The sequence below is a fragment of the Meleagris gallopavo genome, chromosome 4, assembly GCF_905368555.1.
Source record: "Meleagris gallopavo chromosome 4, MGAL_WU_HG_1.1, whole genome shotgun sequence".
NCBI classification, from domain to species: Eukaryota; Metazoa; Chordata; class Aves; order Galliformes; family Phasianidae; genus Meleagris; species Meleagris gallopavo.
The window spans coordinates 59,986,861-60,004,447 of NC_139407.1; the positions used below are offsets into that span (position 1 = coordinate 59,986,861).

General features: G+C 35.1%; 1 protein-coding gene across 7 annotated transcripts in view; it reads left to right on the plus strand.

Moving 5' to 3' along the window:
* SORCS2 (sortilin related VPS10 domain containing receptor 2) overlaps positions 1–17,587 on the plus strand; it is a 537,034-nt gene that overhangs the window by 263,571 nt on the left and 255,876 nt on the right. The window contains exon 1 of one of the 7 annotated variants that reach the window (XM_031553294.2): positions 2,058–2,154. The exons of the other annotated variants lie outside the window; for them this stretch is intronic. Within the exon in view, the coding sequence (XP_031409154.2) occupies positions 2,120–2,154 (35 nt within the window). The 5' untranslated portion in view covers positions 2,058–2,119. Of the gene's footprint in view, positions 1–2,057; positions 2,155–17,587 lie in introns of those variants that run through there. 7 annotated transcript variants of the gene reach the window in all.

The following is a 17,587-nucleotide window of genomic DNA, read 5'->3' on the forward strand; positions in this document are numbered from 1 at the left end:
AAATTAGTCTCTAATGTAGATGTTGTTAGCATCAGGATAGTAAATATGGCATTGAATGCTCAGTATCCTCTGTGAGTTATTATTTAGCTTAGATACATGAAAAATATCTTTCATCTAATTAATATTCCTCTCTTCACGTTAGTCACAGTTAACACTTAGACTATATGGAACCTAAGTAAACTGTGCAATATTGAAAGACAGTGCATCCTTTAATAGTACCTGGGGTTGCAAAAATTTTTGCTTTATAAATATGTGATAGTGCTTCCGCAGCAGGGAGCACTTTTACATGCAGGTTTCATTCTTCCTGCTGTGCAGGAGAAGCCTCCAGGCCAGACTTGAGGCCAAATTCCTTACCCATATATTTAACTTACTCAGATGCCTTCAGAATTGCCTCTGCGGTGACCCAGCAGTGTTTCTGGGACTTGCTAGGTTTCAGCACACACTCAAGCATACGCTTATTTGTATACAGACTGGTAGTCTTGTGTAGTGCTGGCACATGTGTAACAGACATTTATGCAGTGCTGCTTACATAGCCACCAAGCTTATATGCTGAAAAAGTCACTGGATTTCTGTAGGTAGTTCAGGCTGTGCATAAAGAAAATGTGGAAAGATGATACAAGCCTAAGCAAGTATAGGCATGGCCAGAGCACCTCTAATGGGACCAGAATCTTTGATGAAACAGAAACAACAGTAATAAAAAAGGAATTGTTGGTGAGAGGCTGTATGCCATCCAGACCTTGAAGTAGAGAGGAAATACAAAAATGTTCAAGCTAGGCCTTTGCTTCTTATTCCTCATCTCTCATTTTTTCATTTTCAATATGATGTCTCCTGTGGATTTCCACATCCACCATCTCTCTGCCTTTGTAGAGCCTCCCCAGGTGTATTGTCTTTGATAGTTTTGTTCTCTATTCTTTTGCGTAGCTTTTCTTGCTACTGCTATTATTTGAGCTACTTCTGGCCGAATGTATTGGTCCAGATGAGGGAATTACTTCATGCCTCAAACCCTAGAATAGTAATGAAAAAGGAGTACTGGAGAAGAAAATCAATCTTTTCCCTTAATCATATCTATTAACTCTTCTCCAAACCATCTTTTGCCTGTAGACACAGCCACACATTGGAGCCCTATTGGCAGCATTAAAAAATCCCTGAAATTATAAAACAGAACAAAAATCTTTCTTGATTATGACATTATCTCCAAATATGAAGTGTGTGTCTGCTTAAATGGTACAATATAAATAAAAGCAGAAACAGTAGCAAAATATTGCAGTAGCAGTATCCTTCACTGAAGCAACCAAGAGTCACGTTACATTCCCTGTGGTCATCATGGTAGCAGTAGAATTGGCTTGGTTAGCCAGGCAGCCATCCCTAAGTATGAGAAATGAGATAATGGAAAAAAGAGAAGAACTTTGTGCGAAGAAAATACACTTAAACTGAGCTGAGACTGAAAGCGAGGAAGTCTTTATGAGAACACTGTTTATTATGTCTCTCTGTATCAGGTACAAGAAGTGACCTAGAGCACTTCATTAGAAATATTTTCCACTGTTAGCATACACACAGCAAATGGTGTAGCTCAACAGTAAAGCAAACAATGTAACACAGCACAAATGTGCATTGGCAATACATGCAAATGTTTTAAAAGGAAATTTTCATTTATTTATATATACAATGCTATCAGTGCAGTGGGAATTGAAAATAATAACATCTGAATTGTTTAACTGTTGTTTAGATAAAGTGTAAATCGTAGGAAGCAGGTAATACATTAGTATTAGTTTTTTAGATGGGATCATTTAAAAATTGTTTTTATCTATCACTGTGTCCTGGAAGGTACTTTACAGCTGAAGTGACTTATTCTGTTCTCAGAAGAACTGCCATGCTAAATGAGCCTCTATTTATTGAGATGGTATCGTACTTCTGCTAGAAAATGGTACGTTCCTGTTCTAGCTGCTTAGAAACCTGTTCTCTAAGGAAAGTGTCCATAACTCAGGCTAGTTGTCCCAATTCCAACAACGTTTTCTTAATTTGAGAACAAGTCTTGAATCTGCAGGACAGAAAAAAAGGAGGATTGATGTAGCTCAAGGTAGACAAGAAGAAATTAAAGCTTGACTGCTTTGAAAGATGGATGCCTCCCAGCAGGAGCTCCGAGAAGAATTGGAGGTAAGAATAGAAAGTGTGGACAGGTTGCTGGGAAATGGATTAATGAGCAGGAAGATAAATTGAAAGGAAAAATTAAACAGCAGATAGACCCTGCCTTTAGTGTCAGAAAGACTGATGTCCACTTCCCTGTGAATGAAGAAGCTGAGAGTAAAACTTCCATTTTGAATCCTCATGCTCCTGGTTTTCAGACCAAAATATGGTCTCTAATCACATTTGGTGGCATTACACGTTGGTTGAGTTTTCCATTGCACATTGTTCTCCTACCTGTTCAGTGTGGCAGTAGCATTGCATGAAGGAGAAACTGTTGCCTAAACTAACCAGAAAAGCATCCAGTGATGTGCTGTGGCAAGTCATGTTTGCATACATGTACCTTAGTTGAATTAAGATGGGAAATTGTAATGTTTTCTGACATTTTAAGGGGAAAACTGCGTGCTTAATTCATGGAAATGTTTACCTGTTAAAATGAATGGAATATGTCAGAGTTTTACATAGGAAACAGATTATTAAGATGCTATGACATACGTTCATTGGTACAGAATCGATTAGTTGTCATTTTGCAATATACACATTTGGGACTAAGGTTAAGTCTGCTTTATGTTGCTAGAGAAGCCATTGACTGTCACAAGAGTCCTTTAGTCAGAGTAACGGTGCTCGTACATCAGAGTGAGACAGTGATGAAACTTATAAGCAAGAGTGTTTTGGATACATGTGGGAGATCTGCAGATACTCAAATAAAAGGAGAACATGTCTCATTTGGAGAGACGACAGTGGAAAAAGCAGATTATGGAAATCGGTCATGCTATGGTACAGTTTAATGCCTGAGGGAGTAGCCAAGAAGCATCTAAGAGATGGAAATATAATGGCATTGTTAGGGATAGAACAACTCTGTTCATCCATTGGAGCAGAAAGCAAATACATTACTTTTCAAGAGCAAGAGAAGATAGATGCAACAAGAACTGAAGGAATTAAGAGTCACACACTGTGCAAAGGTCTCATGTGGTAAGGAATTGATGTTGAGTATTTTTGTATAGATTTCCAAAAATATAAGGCATTTTTTGGTAAAATGTCGCATACTTGAATTATGATTTCATTTAGTCTAGTGTCTGTCAATCTGTTTACTTAAGTAGAGTTACTTGCTTTCACTAAGACAACTGAAAGCAGTGTCAGACATCTATGGATGTTATAAATGCTCTTGTCAAAGGGTGAGAACAAGAATGTTAACAAGAAGAAGGCAGAAGTATCAGCTTTTACAGAGTGCTCGCAGATTTCTGTTTTCTCTTACTATCTACTAAGTTATGAACAGTCAGATGCCTGGTGAAGCAGTTGGCTAGTCTTTAATTCTGTAGTGAATAAGTTCTGCCTTAAGCACTGGCGTGAAATAATGGATCTGACCTTAAATTTCAGACCGTAGTCTTGTGGGATAAAGTGAAACATAATACTTTTTTGAAGCTCCAAGAGGTTCCCTGTTTAATGTCGGCAAGCGTACAATGGGGTATCTTACCTCGTTATCACTGGGCAGATTTAAAGATTTTATTGGAATTATTGGGGGAGGAGAGGGGAAGAGACGAGATGCCCCTTGTAGAAGCTCATTTACTGCATCCTGATGAAGTTTTTCAGCAGGCACCCCGAAGGAAACATCTGAAGGCCTATTACTAGGAAGACACCTCTGTAGCGAAGTAATTGCACCACTTTTTACACTTTCCATCTGTATGCCAAACTACTCCTTACCACTCCTGTCCTTCAGCTGGTGCTTTTTTCCCCGATACAGTCCTGTGATTAATAAGGTATTCACCTTGAATCATACAAAAGAAAGAAGTTAAGATGAAGATAGATTTTTCAGGCATATTTCAGAGTTTTATGGTCACTTACCACATTTTGAAAATTAAATTCTCCCAGTGCACACATCAGAAATCTGTGTATTAAGTATAACTTGAAGAAAATATTTAAGAATGCTGAAATGAAGTACCATTGTTTTAGAATATTAAGCACCAATAAATGATCATAAATACACACTAGAAACTTGGTTTGATCCCATAGTTATCCTAACAAGCTTCAGAGATGTGGAAAGTTTATAGAGGACTTTTTGAAAATGCTCTTGAGATTGCAGGTGATTTAAATTCAAGATTGTTGTGTTTTCGTTGTACTGTTAGGCAGACAGCTTCCAGTCCTACTACTCTGGGCAGAAAACTTTTCTGATTTTCTCTTCACACTGATTTGTTTATGAAACACGTTTCTGTTAGCTTATTGCCTGTTTAAGAAATGCAATATGCTATATGGGTGTAGTATATTTCAAAAGCATAACCTACTATAGAGATGATGAAGCATCTCAGTCTCTGTGTCTCTGCTGTTAAATTGTCATGTTATAATTAAGTGAGTGCTTAATAATGTTTTGGAGGTTTCTTTTGTTTTGTGAAACACGGCTAGGCATCAAATTAAACAACAAATGACAGTTTAACAATGACAGCTTTGTGCTCAGCATTCCAAATATGGTGGTTGTAGGAAAAGACCTGTTTCTTTGATTTGTTTTTTTTTTTTGTTTTTTTTTTTTTGAGGATAGTTTATTTTTATATTCTCTGAATAAAGTGCACACTTCAGTGAGTATTACTTTTATTTGATACTGTCAGTTATATTTTATTTAGGTATATATCAGCCCTGTTGCTTTTGGGAAGGCCAAGATTTCACATTTGTGAAAACTTATCGAAGCCAGAGGAACAGTTTTGATAAAATAATTCTTCTGATTTGAAAGACTGTTAAACAGAATTTTCCAGAGTTTAAACTTTAATGAAGAATTTAAATTTGAATAGAAAACAAAACAGCGGAGGCTTATCCACCCTGCAGACCAGTTCTGGTTTCTGGCGTCTATGAGCAGGGACAGAGAAGTAAATATACAACCTCATTCATAATCCCCCATATAGTCTGTTTAATATGGACAAAGTTGACATATTATAAGGATGTGGCTATTACGATCTAGAAAGAAACATTAATATTCCCCATTACTTTGACTGGCACTTCAAGAGAGAGAAAGTTTCCTTCGATTACAGTATTGCTGAGACATTGATAATTGATTAATTTGTTTCCAGTTAGAATTGTTCTCATTTATGAATGTTTCCATTTATATAACTGCCAAAACTGCGGTAAAATGCAATTTGAAATGCCTTGAAGTCTATAATGTGTCTGTCACTTCAAGATGTGAAAAAGCAGTGGGGAGACTTTTCATTAATTTCAATAGGAAATATGTTTATATGCATTGTGTGATTGGGAGACAAGTATTCTGCATTTCAGTTCTTTGTTAAGATTTTTTTTTTTTTTTTGTGGGAAGACTTATTTGTCACCTACAAAGACATTTAAACTTTGTCATGATCAACAGATGCAATTAATATTATGTACTACTTAATTTTTATTTCTTTTCAAGAAAGATAACCATGAGATTCCTGAAATAATGAGAGAGAAAGCAAAGAACTAGGAAGATAGATGAAGAATCTTAAGAGGGTTGAGAGGGATTTAGGATTTTGAGATCTTTTAAAAATATGTAAATAGATTATTTGCTTTTATGTGCATTGTTTCTCAAAGGAAAAACAATAGTCCTCAACAGGAGTTGGCTGATCATAATCTAATCTATGCAATGATTTAGAGTCACAACACTCAAGTTTAAAATTAATCCAGAAGTTGAACTAAGATCATATAGATATGCTAAACAGTGGAAATATAAACTACAGTATTTATGTCCTGGAGGAAAGGGAGAAGTCTGTGAAATATGGGTGGTCGATAGTCTTTGTGACAGTTGAACTCTAATTTACACAGGGTCATGATTTTAAGGGATAAGTGTTTGTAATCCCAGATGGAAAAAATTATTAGGTAATAATGAGGTTGCTGCCCAGAGAAGAGTTACCTTGTTCTGGACATAGTTTAAGCTACAATTCAGTTAAATATGTGTATGTACACCAATAATAATTTAACACCTTCCTTCTGTTGTATCTAACGGTGCTGCAGAAAGGCTTTAATTTTGCAGTGAACTCTCTATATCTATGTTTTCCCACTTCCACTGATTCTTCCAGATGTCTGTAATAGATGCCATGAAATAATAAAATAGATTAAGGTTCTAAGCCATCTGGTGATGTAAGACTTCCTGGCATTGGAAATTCTGCTTACTTACTTCAGTGTAGTGTATATTTTCAAAACTACCATTAATTTTCAACGTAGGTAGGTTCCCTTGAATCGTAGATATACTTTTTTTTACCCATTTTAGAATAAAAGTCTACCTTCTCTTAGTATTTTCACTTAAGGAAATGTCCTTGCAAATACTGGAATATTTATCTTCTCTTTTGTTTCTTAATTTTACTTGTGAAGCATACTTATTTGTGTTTATTCCATAATCTATGTTTCTTCACAGCATTTTAAGTAACCTGCCTTTTACTATAAAATCTAAGGTTCTCATGACTGTATCCTTTTGAGGATCTGATCATGATTCACTGCTGGGTCTGCACAGTTCATGCCATACAATGTGATAGAAATGGAATGATAATTAAGTTTCTTACTATAGCACTTCATTAGTTGCTTTAATAAGCAAAAGGCTCTCACTAATGGCTGAAAATTACAACTGTAAAATTTTCTAGTCCTTCAGATTGGAGTGGATCCACTTTGCAAGTGCTTAAAATAAAGGAAGCATCTATGGATTGACTCTGGAGAGTTTATGAATGTGTACCACATTTCTAGGGCTGAACTTAAAACATTCAGGAAAAAACTCCCACCCCATCTTCAGAAGGGAACAATATTCCATGGTTTGCAGCAGTGCAAGAAAACACTGAAGGCACAGAATTTTCCTGAACATAAAATAATAAAAAAAAAATTCAAGGACATGTTTTGGTATTTTTATCTTAACTAAGTAATTTAAATAAGTAACTATAAGTTGATGATATTTGCAAAAAAGGTACTGTTTGGTGTAAGATATTTACATTGGGTACCTAGTAAACTAATTTAAATGCCAGTGATGTAGATGTCTGTGTTTGTTGTTTAGATTTCTGTTTTAGATGGGTTTGTATAAACCCTGTTTATTAATTAACTGCTATTAACTTAATCCTAAAGAAGCTTTGCAAAACAGAGCACCGGTATTCCCATTCCTCTTTGCTGGTGGTAAAGTGATCCCCAATGGCTGGCTCAGATGTTGGTATTTACACTACAGAGGCATAATGTTTGACAAGACAGGTCCCACTATTGGTGTGGTGAGGTTAGAAAACACCAAAACCTTTAGTTGATTGCTGATTTTATTATGCAAACTACATTCCTAGCTGAGAAGGCTGTATAAAGGCTAAGTGGAATATAAATTGAGAAGTAATTTGTTTCAGTGACATGTTGTGCTTGTGTTGAAATGGATTGCTCCTCACAACATGTTTTACGGAAGAGTAGAATCATAGAATTGCTCAGGTCGGAAAAGACCTTAAGAATCATGAAGTACAACTGCAGCTTAACCATACTTCCCTAACTCTAACAACCCTCCACTAAATCATGTTCAGTCAGTTAAGGCTCTAAACGGTCAGGAACTACTTCTGTATAAGAACTGATCAAAGAAGCTAGGGATGCAAACCACTGGCCATCAGTGTAATGTGTGTGAAAGCCACTTAAACCTGTATCCACAAGGGCTATTACCTGCAGCAAAATGATGAAAGTTGTCAATACTTTACGTAATGGAAAGACTCAGACAGAGTTTCCTTTTTGAAATGACAGTCGTATCCTTTCGTAATTAAAATAGGATTTGACTGCGTTAAATTTTACCTGCAGCTGAAATTTCCGAAAGGAAGAACAATGTTGTGTGTAAAGCCCAGATACTGATGACCTTCATAAAATAAATTACTAATAGATTTGTCTTGCTTTATGACAACCTGTTAATCATGTAATATCAGTTGCTATATTCTATACTTAGACTCCATATTATTTTTTCATAAAACTGATGAAGTCCGAACATGAAGTCAGTCAAAGCGAATTCTTTTCCATTTTTAATATTCAAGGAAAACCACTATCCTGCCAGATACATGCAATTCTTTCCACCATTATTAATGAACATCAACAAGGTTTTGTTTTGAAAAAGCTGACTTCCTCTAATCTAAGTTGACTGTTCAATATCTTTTTCTACCCTCAGGATTTTAATCAAAAGGCTATATTTTTATTTCAGGCTTTAAGGTACCATTCATTCATAATGACACAGAATACCTTTGCTGTAATTAGGAAAACAGGACTCTGAGCTGGGATTTACATTTAAACCCTGTCTCACTGTCAAAACCAATCCATAGACATTTTGTAATCCCTATCCTTTGGGAAAAGGAAAGATGCTTAAAGGACTCTTTTACACCTCTTCTGTTCATCACTTCAGTAGTTTCTCTAGTCTTAACAGTGATTCTGGAAGGGAAGAGAAAGATCTAGAATAAAACATGCTAATGGCTTGAATTTGCTTTATTTTCTGAGAAGTCAGAAAATACGTTTTAGAAAACTATACTGCAGATAAAAATGGCATCATAATTTGATATTTTTTTCTTGATTTCTAGCTTATACGATTACATTGCCTACATTATTTTTCAAGCTTTATCTTACTGCTGGGGAATTTGTGTGCACTCTTTAATAGTAAGCTGGGATAGGACTCTATCTGTTTCTCTTGACCTCAGGTTAGCTTTTCTTTGAGATACACTACTTTTAAGATTGGTAAGTATGCTGACCTATTTCATTAAAAGTAGAAGATGCCTAGCAAAGGCATTGTCCTGTTCCTCCTTCTCCTTCTGGTCAACCTGCAGTCTAACAACTAAATAACATTCTCTAAAATACCTCATCTTTTTATGCTCACAATACCCTATTTTTGCTTGGAAAAGAACTGCCATTTTGTTCAGGTGACAGGTCCTGCCTGTCCAGTATTCTTTTCCTGTGAAAGACCGGTGCCAAATGCTTAGGGAGAAATAGAAAAAATAAGATTCAAGAAAGAAGCTTTTAAATGTATTAATTTGACCTTTATGCTGAATTTATTCCAGCCATTAATCCAAGCAATACATATTTAACTTAGTAATAGTGCACTCATATACAAAATAGTCTTTTTCATATATTTAGCAGCTTTACAAAGTTTCTAGCTTTGTTTTACACCAAGGCATGTTCAGTGCTTACTATTTTTCTCTTTAGACTTATGTAAATTGATGTATGAATTATAAAATTTTGATAAAAATGGAGATATAGCACCAAAAGTCCTCTGTAGAAAGTTTTGCAATGCATAGTACACATGTACAATAAACTTTTATCTACTCTATTTACTACATACAAAGCCATTCCCAAAATAAGCAAACAAGCATAAATAGTGTTGGAGAAAGGAGGACCTGAGATAGAATGTGACATTTCTAATAAAATGAATAACAAATGTAAATTAAAGTCTCAAACATCCAACATTCCAATGGATCAATATTTGAAGATAGTTCTGTAGTGTCCATATCTATGCAAAAGTAGTTTAAATTCTTTCAGTCTCTGGGATTTTTTTTTTTTTTAATGGAATTCCTTGTGTGGGAATTGTGTTTATTCCCCAAAGTAGAACTTTTTCTTATCTTCATTTCTGGTGACCTTGCCTTGGCCACTCTCCATTCTTCATTTCTCTTCCTGCTCTCACTACTGCTTTCTTTTTCTCTGGATCTCTCAACCAGGTTTCCCCTTTGCTAGCAAAACTAATGTATAATCCACTTATATTCTACTCTCTGCTTCTGTTTACATTTCTGATTTTCTCACTTTCGACTTCTGCAGCATTCTAATATCTTTGTTTTGTTTTTCTATTCCGAACTTTGATTTCTTATTTACACCTGGAAAATATTCCCCATTCAGTGGGGAAATACACTCCCTTCATACTCATTCTCAGACCTTATTCCCTGTGTGTATTTGATATCTACATGCCATGCTAATCATTTTAGTTATTTTTAAAATGATTTGTAGTTTGACATAAAGTCATCTTCAGTTCTATATTTTCTTATGTGTCTGTCTTGTATGGTTTATCTCATCTCATTTTAGTCTCCTTGGGACGAAGTTTCTGTCTTTGTTTCTTTTGAATGCAGAACTGAGCCATCACTACCATCGCTAAACGAATCATGCTATTAATGACTAATATATGGGTCAGATTACTTCTCTGTTTTCTTAATTTAAACTAAGATGATTCCATTTTTAACTAGTTAACTTACAGCTGCTCTTAATCTAATGGAAGCAAAGAAGTTATTTATCTTGGGTAAAATGCACCATTGGGATGACTTCTGAATCATGATTTAGAAGATTTTAGAACAGACGTTTAGAGTGATTTCTAAGGATTGTATGCTGTGTGCATTTCAGAGAATGACTGATGGGCAGTCACAAATTTCTTTACAGGCGTATAGTTACTACTTCTGATTTTAATGTGAAATTCAGGCTACTGCTGTCAATTTGATTAGTGGGGTAATGCAGTTGATGACATTAAAAAAGTTAAATTTTGATAAAGATACAATCTGGAAAGGAAGCAGAAAATATATTGTAAATATTGCTTAAGAGCTATGAAGCCTGATTTGTTGAAAATGTTAGCATGCTTCTTAATTTTACAACTATAAATAGCACTTTTTATCTAAGTATTTGTGCAGTTCTCCATTCTGTAACACCTAACTGTGAAATCTTAAGGGCAAAGAGACTTCATTATATAAACTAATTCATTGTGAAAAAAGGAAAAGGGCAGAAAATTGACAAAAGAATAAGAAATGCCACTTTCCTTGAAATCCACTGATTAGTATAGTTCTGAAAAAAAATTACATCTGTAATGTGAATATGTAAAAAAGCATGTTGACCTTTTTAATTTTAATGTTTCTTTTTTTGTGTGTACAATGTGGAGTATTTTTATTATATATAACTATTGCAGTAGAGTAAAATATCAATTTATAAGCAAATGCACAATTTCATAGAATCATAGATTTCTATATGTGTAAAGCAAAAGAATGCAATTACAGGCAGAGACAGCCATGCTCAGTACTAAGTGTAGTTTAACATGTACTCTGTTCCAAGCAGTGATATTCTTTCAATGGTATGGGTGAAACAGGGAAGAAGAAAAATTTGAGAGGGGATTGGTGTGTAAAGGTAGGTGGAAATAAGGTATTTAACAGGGAGACGGGAAGAACTGAACCCTTCAATATCTGTCTGGCTTAAATCTTTTTTCTAGGGATAGTGCTAAGAGTATCAATGAAGAGATCTGCTCAGGAATACAGTCTCTACATATCTCATCTTTTCTGTATTCTAGCAAAATTCTTTTAAAGTACAACCTCTCTTCCTTCAAGAAAGAACATTCTGACCATTACTGCACTACAGCCAGCCAAAATCTCATCTGAGCATACAGATGAGACAAAACAGTATTGGTAGTAAGGCAGAAGAGGTCACAAAACTACACACTCATCTCAAGGGTAAAAAAAAAAAAAAAAATAGGACTTAAATATATATTTAAACAAGAGAATACCAAATTAATTATAATAGAGCTATACTTAGAGAAAAATAGTTTTTTTTAGATGTATAAACAGTATTGGTTCCTACAAGGATGTACTGTACAAGATTGATACATATTAGTTAATATTTCTTACTATGTATTACTATAAAGTGGTTGTCCATGGGAGAGGGAGACCCTTATGCCAAAGGGTGTAGGCATGTGAAAGTGTGTGATGTGAAACAGTGTCTGAAGGACTTCACATTGTAAACAAGCAAGAAGACCTGTGTGTATTTGGAGGGGGAAATAATTGGGGGGAGCAGGAAAAAAAAAAAAAAAAGCAAAACTGAAGGACAGAGAAATTAAGGACTCTGATGGAGGCCACAATACAAATCTCTGGTGACAACCCTGGGAATTATATCTAGACCTTCTGAGACCCAGTTAAATCCTTTTCCAGAATTTCTCTCAGTAGCAGGAATATGATTTATCACTTGCAGAATTATAAACCTTGGATTAGTTTTGTTCTCAAGGCATACTGCAGATCTATTAAGATTCATTTCATGAAATACTTAAATTGTTAAGAAACGACATCATCCTCAGCGTCATCATCTTGCCTCCCATCTCTTCAATGACTTTGATTAATCTAAACTTGTCTTTAATAAAAAAATGGTGCTCCTTATGGACTTAGTATTTTTAAAATTACTGTTGATTTAGGGAAGATTTTTTTTTTGTTTCAGTGCTCATGTAAATTCTTTATAGACAACAGCAAGCCTTGAATTGTATAAAATGTATGTTTTATTATCAGTTTTCTGCAAATAAATTGAGAGTTTGGAAGATTTAAATACTTAAAATCCCACTCCAGGTTGAGACTGTGAAAAGACCCAGCAGGATTCTTAACTGTTTGACAAAATAGGATAATGTACAGAGTAAATGAAAATAGCAAATGCCACCCTTATGCTATTACTAAAATTTTGGCACTTACAAAGAGACTTAAAGTTATGGCTAGAAAAAAAAATAGCCTTAAAAAGAAAGCAGGATGTAAACTACTGTGAATGAAGGTTTATAAGTGTAATGAAGATTACCTTTGAGATTTAATGTACATCTTGCAGAATGAAAGCTATATACATTTTCTTTTCCACCACTGATAATTTGCCTGTATGCTTTTAAAAGCAGTAGTGACAAGTTAATGCCTTACACCAATTAACGTTTTCTATATAGTAGACATTGAAGTTTCTGCATTCTTGATGAAATCTTAATTGCATAGTAAAATCTTACAATAGTGTTGTTTAAATTCTGTTATCTTCTTATGTTTGTGACAAATGAGAATCCATCTTTGCCTCATTTCATTCAGTGTTGCTCCAGCATTGACTTTAGGTTCCCATGCCTGTTGGGCTCAGTGAGCTTGTGTGTGGCATTTGAATATGTAACGGTGCTATCAGGCCCCCAGTCCAAAATATTTTCCGGGCGGAAGCACAGATGTTATGTTCATTTCACTGAATTTTCACGTCCTCTGTAGAAATGCAATTCAAACTCCCGTGGAGCAAGTTTCCATCTTCTTGGGTCTGTTCAAGAACTTCTCTTAGGCTGTTGAATCTTTTATCTGTCTCCAAACAAAACACGTTCTTCAGAAAAACTGTCAACATGCCGGCACTGAATTGACTGATGCCATCTGTGTGTTGATTTTCACATGCTTTATGCCCTTATGCTATGAAATATGAAAGTTTTCTTTATTGTACAGATAAAATCAGGAGCAGAGATGTCGGAATTATATTGCTTTTTTTTGGTGTATGGTATTCAGGAGTAATGAATCTTTATTTTTTTGCTTTTTAATCACTAGCTACTGGTATAGCAAAATCAAAAGTAATGTCAAACATCGATGTTTTAGAGTAGCTGTGCATCAGGTTTTATTATTGTTATCTTTTTATCTGAATAATTTCTTCCTACTTCTGTCCATGATGTTCTATATTTTTATATACTTAGCAAATTAAGGATTTTTAGTTGAGAGATTTTTTGTCTAAAGCAAATTCTGAATGTAACAGATGCATTCACTTATAGTAGAACCTCAAAGATTACTTGAGAGCAAAATGGAAATACGTTATTTTGTCATTAAGGGAATTTTGACTTTATTACTAACTTAAATAAATGTAACAAAGAATATTTTTGACAACTCATTAGTCAGGTTGATTCCAGTAGACTTATACATTGGTAAATATCATAAAACATGACATAAAATCCTTATGTACAGGAGATGACTGGAAAATACTGTACATAACAAATTGGAATTGATTTGTATGTTGTTTTTCTTTCCTGTACCTATATTTTGCATATGATCAACATGACTATGGTAAGCTTGCATCATAGCTTAACATAGATATTACATAGGAATTACAAAAATATGAATTTTGCACTGCTTTTTTTTGTTTTAAATGCAAATACAGTTATGTGATATGGTTACGAAGTTGTATTTGGGGAAGAGCTTGGTACATGCACTCTTTCCCATCTTGCATATACCACTGGGGATGATTGAATATACAGTTTTCTGAAGAGATAACAAACTACTTAGTGATTGGTGTTTTCTCATGGGAGCTGGTTTTGGACAGGGGCAGCTCAGAGCAGTCATAGTTTTAGGACTTCAGGAGCACATTGCATAAATACATCTACATGATTCTTTGTGGGGGTCCTAGTTGCAAACTGATTCTGTCCACTGGCTTGGGCTGAAGGTTGCAAACTCCAGCTTGACCTAGACCACCTTGACCAGATGGGGCCCTTGGCTCTTCTCCACATCCCTGAGCTCCAGGCTCTGGAGGCCTTTAGTAGGACATCATCTTGCACCTTCTAAGTCCTCCATTTGGGATGCATCAGCCAAATACTCTGAAGCTAATACTTAACAAGGTCTTGCTTATGTGTCTTTGATTGAATTCTTGTGCTCTCATTTCTTGGAGGATTTCTTTCACGTGCCAAGCTTACTTTATTTACACACTTTCACGAGTTCACTTGTGTGTTTGCACAACATAGGTACTACAGACAAGCGTATTTATAACAGGAATAATTCCAGCATCCTCTAATTATTTGGGGCTTTGGCCTTCTTGGGAGTGTGCCAGCCCCCTTCCTTGTCTTAGATGATAATTGGCTCATTTTGAGTATCTTCTAAAATAACAGTCTAGGGACTCTTCCAAAGGTAATAAAAATTTAAATGACTATCAATGCTAGTAGTAATTCATATTTTCCTATACAACCTTGAAAGATGTGGAACAGGGCTATCTGATTTTTACTTTCATTAGGAAAATGCGATGGACAAAACGTGTAATTGAGACATTATTTGACAATATTTAGCTTTTCCAATGCAGACAGGATTGAATGGTGCTTGAAGTGTGTTGCTGAATCTTTCCAATATGTCATAATGTACAACCTGTCTTATGCCTCATGTAAAACCAGAAAATGTACAGAATAACTGAGAAGTTTATTGCTGAAATGTAAAATGTAGTGCAAGGGCATGGATGCAGATCAATTTAAACTACATAGAATATTAGATTTGTTTGTACTGTTGTGTTGTGATCCCAAAATATAATTAAAACTGTATGCAGAGCCTTCCATGTAACTTCTTATAATATGATTTGATGATTGAATAGTGTGGCTTCATCATTTCTGTATGTATCTGTTTCTAGAAATGAACGGAAAAGAATCAAGAAATTTAAAATGGCTCCGTCAACAAATTGGTTAAAAGAAAGAAAGAAATTGAGCAAGGTGGAGATGCAGAGTTTTCAAGATACTGCAAAAGGCAGAATTAGCATTATTGTAGGAATGACCAGTTTATGGCAAGAGAAGTAATGAGCAGGAAATGAGACAGTGCAATGATAAGTGGAAAAGAGATATAAAAAGGTGATGCAAAAAGAAAGTATGCTGTTTTGGCAAGAGAGAAATTATGTGATCTATGAAATTAGAGAGGAAAGAAAGATGTGATGAAGTGAAATTGGATTTAATGATGTAGAAGAAAGGTGATTATGGAATCACCTTAAGAAAAATAGAATTTAGTGATGAGAAAATCCTATTAAATTACCAGTAAATCTTCTTGCCACTTAGGGATTTCCCATCTTACTTCTCTTTCTCTCCCAAATATTTTCCAAGGTATAATCTTGATATTTAACCTTATAGAAATGCCATTTTCCTCAGGAAGCACTTCCACATACGAGACTAGAAAAGCAATGCAAGTGTACTCCTGAAACTTAGTTATTGTCTTCAGCCTTCTATTCTGCATGGTGTGTTAGTCAAGTTAGTTTGTCAAAAATGTGTTCAGGTCAGTCCTTTTTCTAAGGACTCGTTGTTTCTTGCTGTTTGTTTGCTTGTTTTCATTTGTTTTCCTTTATTTTTATTTTCCCCCCCCCCGGGGAAGGATGGGTTTTTGTTATTTATGTCAGATACTGCCTATGAAATCATCTTTCCAATTTTCTGATAATCTCCATTGCGTAAGTTAAATCTGTAGACTTTCTGCAGTTTGCTTGCTTTTAATGGTGTTCGGTTCCATATTACGGCTTTTAAAAATCCAAGCAAAGTAGATAGAAGCAGCATTAGAATGTGGGTAGCAGATGGCATTCCATTAGGAAATGACCGGTTTGGCCTATTGGAGTCATGTCTGAATTACACTCAAAAGGTAAAGTGCACGGTATTTGTGTGGACTGTCTCTTTGCTTTGTCTTTTTGATGGATAAACAGAAAAAAAAAACAAAACAAAAAACACAACAAAACGCAACACTTATTCATAAGACAATCTATCAAAACAACAATTACAACACAGACGCTGCATTCTCACATTCTCTGTGTATGATATTTCTGTCTTAATGTTGTGTTATTGAGACCCAATTTGGCAAGATCTTGTCTTAAAATTTGATATGTTTGGTCTGTAGGTTGTAAATATCAGCAAAATTATATGTGGGAAATCCCTCTGATTTAACTCAAAATGGATTTAACAAAACAAGTCTGGAGAGCCTTAAATACAATGATCATTGTGGTCCTTTTCAGCTCAGGCCATATAATATAAGATTCATTCATTCTATAAAGATAGAAGAGTGTGATGGGGGGTTGTCATGAAAAAGCAGTAAACTAAACTGCAAAGTTTTAGTTTAATTTACGTATAGAAAGCTTTCCTGTGGAGTTGCTGTAGATCTGATGTATCACCTAAAGCATTAGTCCTAAATCAGTTTGTTTTATAGAGTGGAAGACAGCTAGTGTAACTAGCTAATTAATCTGGAGATCCCTTGGTCCTTCGGTAATTACTACTCACTGCTTTTTAAGGTGGATTTTGTTGTTTTTTTTCTTTCCCCCTCTTTTGCGATAGCTTTAGATCATCTAAGACACTTCTTAGAAGCCTATTTTTCAGGTCAAAAGAAATCCAGGAACTTCAGTTACTGACATAAAAGAAATATGTTGGTTTTGTCAAATAATGAAACTTATTGGAATACATTACTATCCTTATCCTGTATATGGGGAGCAGAAAGAAACGCATACTAACAAAATCCCCCACCTCTGTATCCTTCATGAGAAAACATTTTGAGTGTTGCAGTTGCCCAAGTCTGTTTGTTCAGCTTGAAGCAAGTTTCAGAACTGGTTCTGGTCAATTAGATAAGCTTTTGATCAGCAAAATTCTTGACTTTGAGTGCCATAAAGCTTCAAGAAGTTTCCCTTAAGTGGTCATCCCCTTCACACGGAAGTTGCTGAAATCAAAACCAAGTAAGTCACTTTCCTTTCTGAAGTCTCAGGCTGATCAGACTGTCTCTGTGAATATGAGTTACACATTTTCATGCTGAAGACGCAATTGACATAATCTCAGAGAAAGTGAATTCTTAGATTATTTTAAACAAAGCTTGTGTACTGTGGTTTTGGAAATCTGAGAATGAAGAAAGCATTTCTTAATGACTGTGGAAAAAAAATGCTTAAGTGTTGACACAGCTTCAAAAGAGAAATAGATTTATACTTTTAGCTCTACACTGTATCTGTTTCT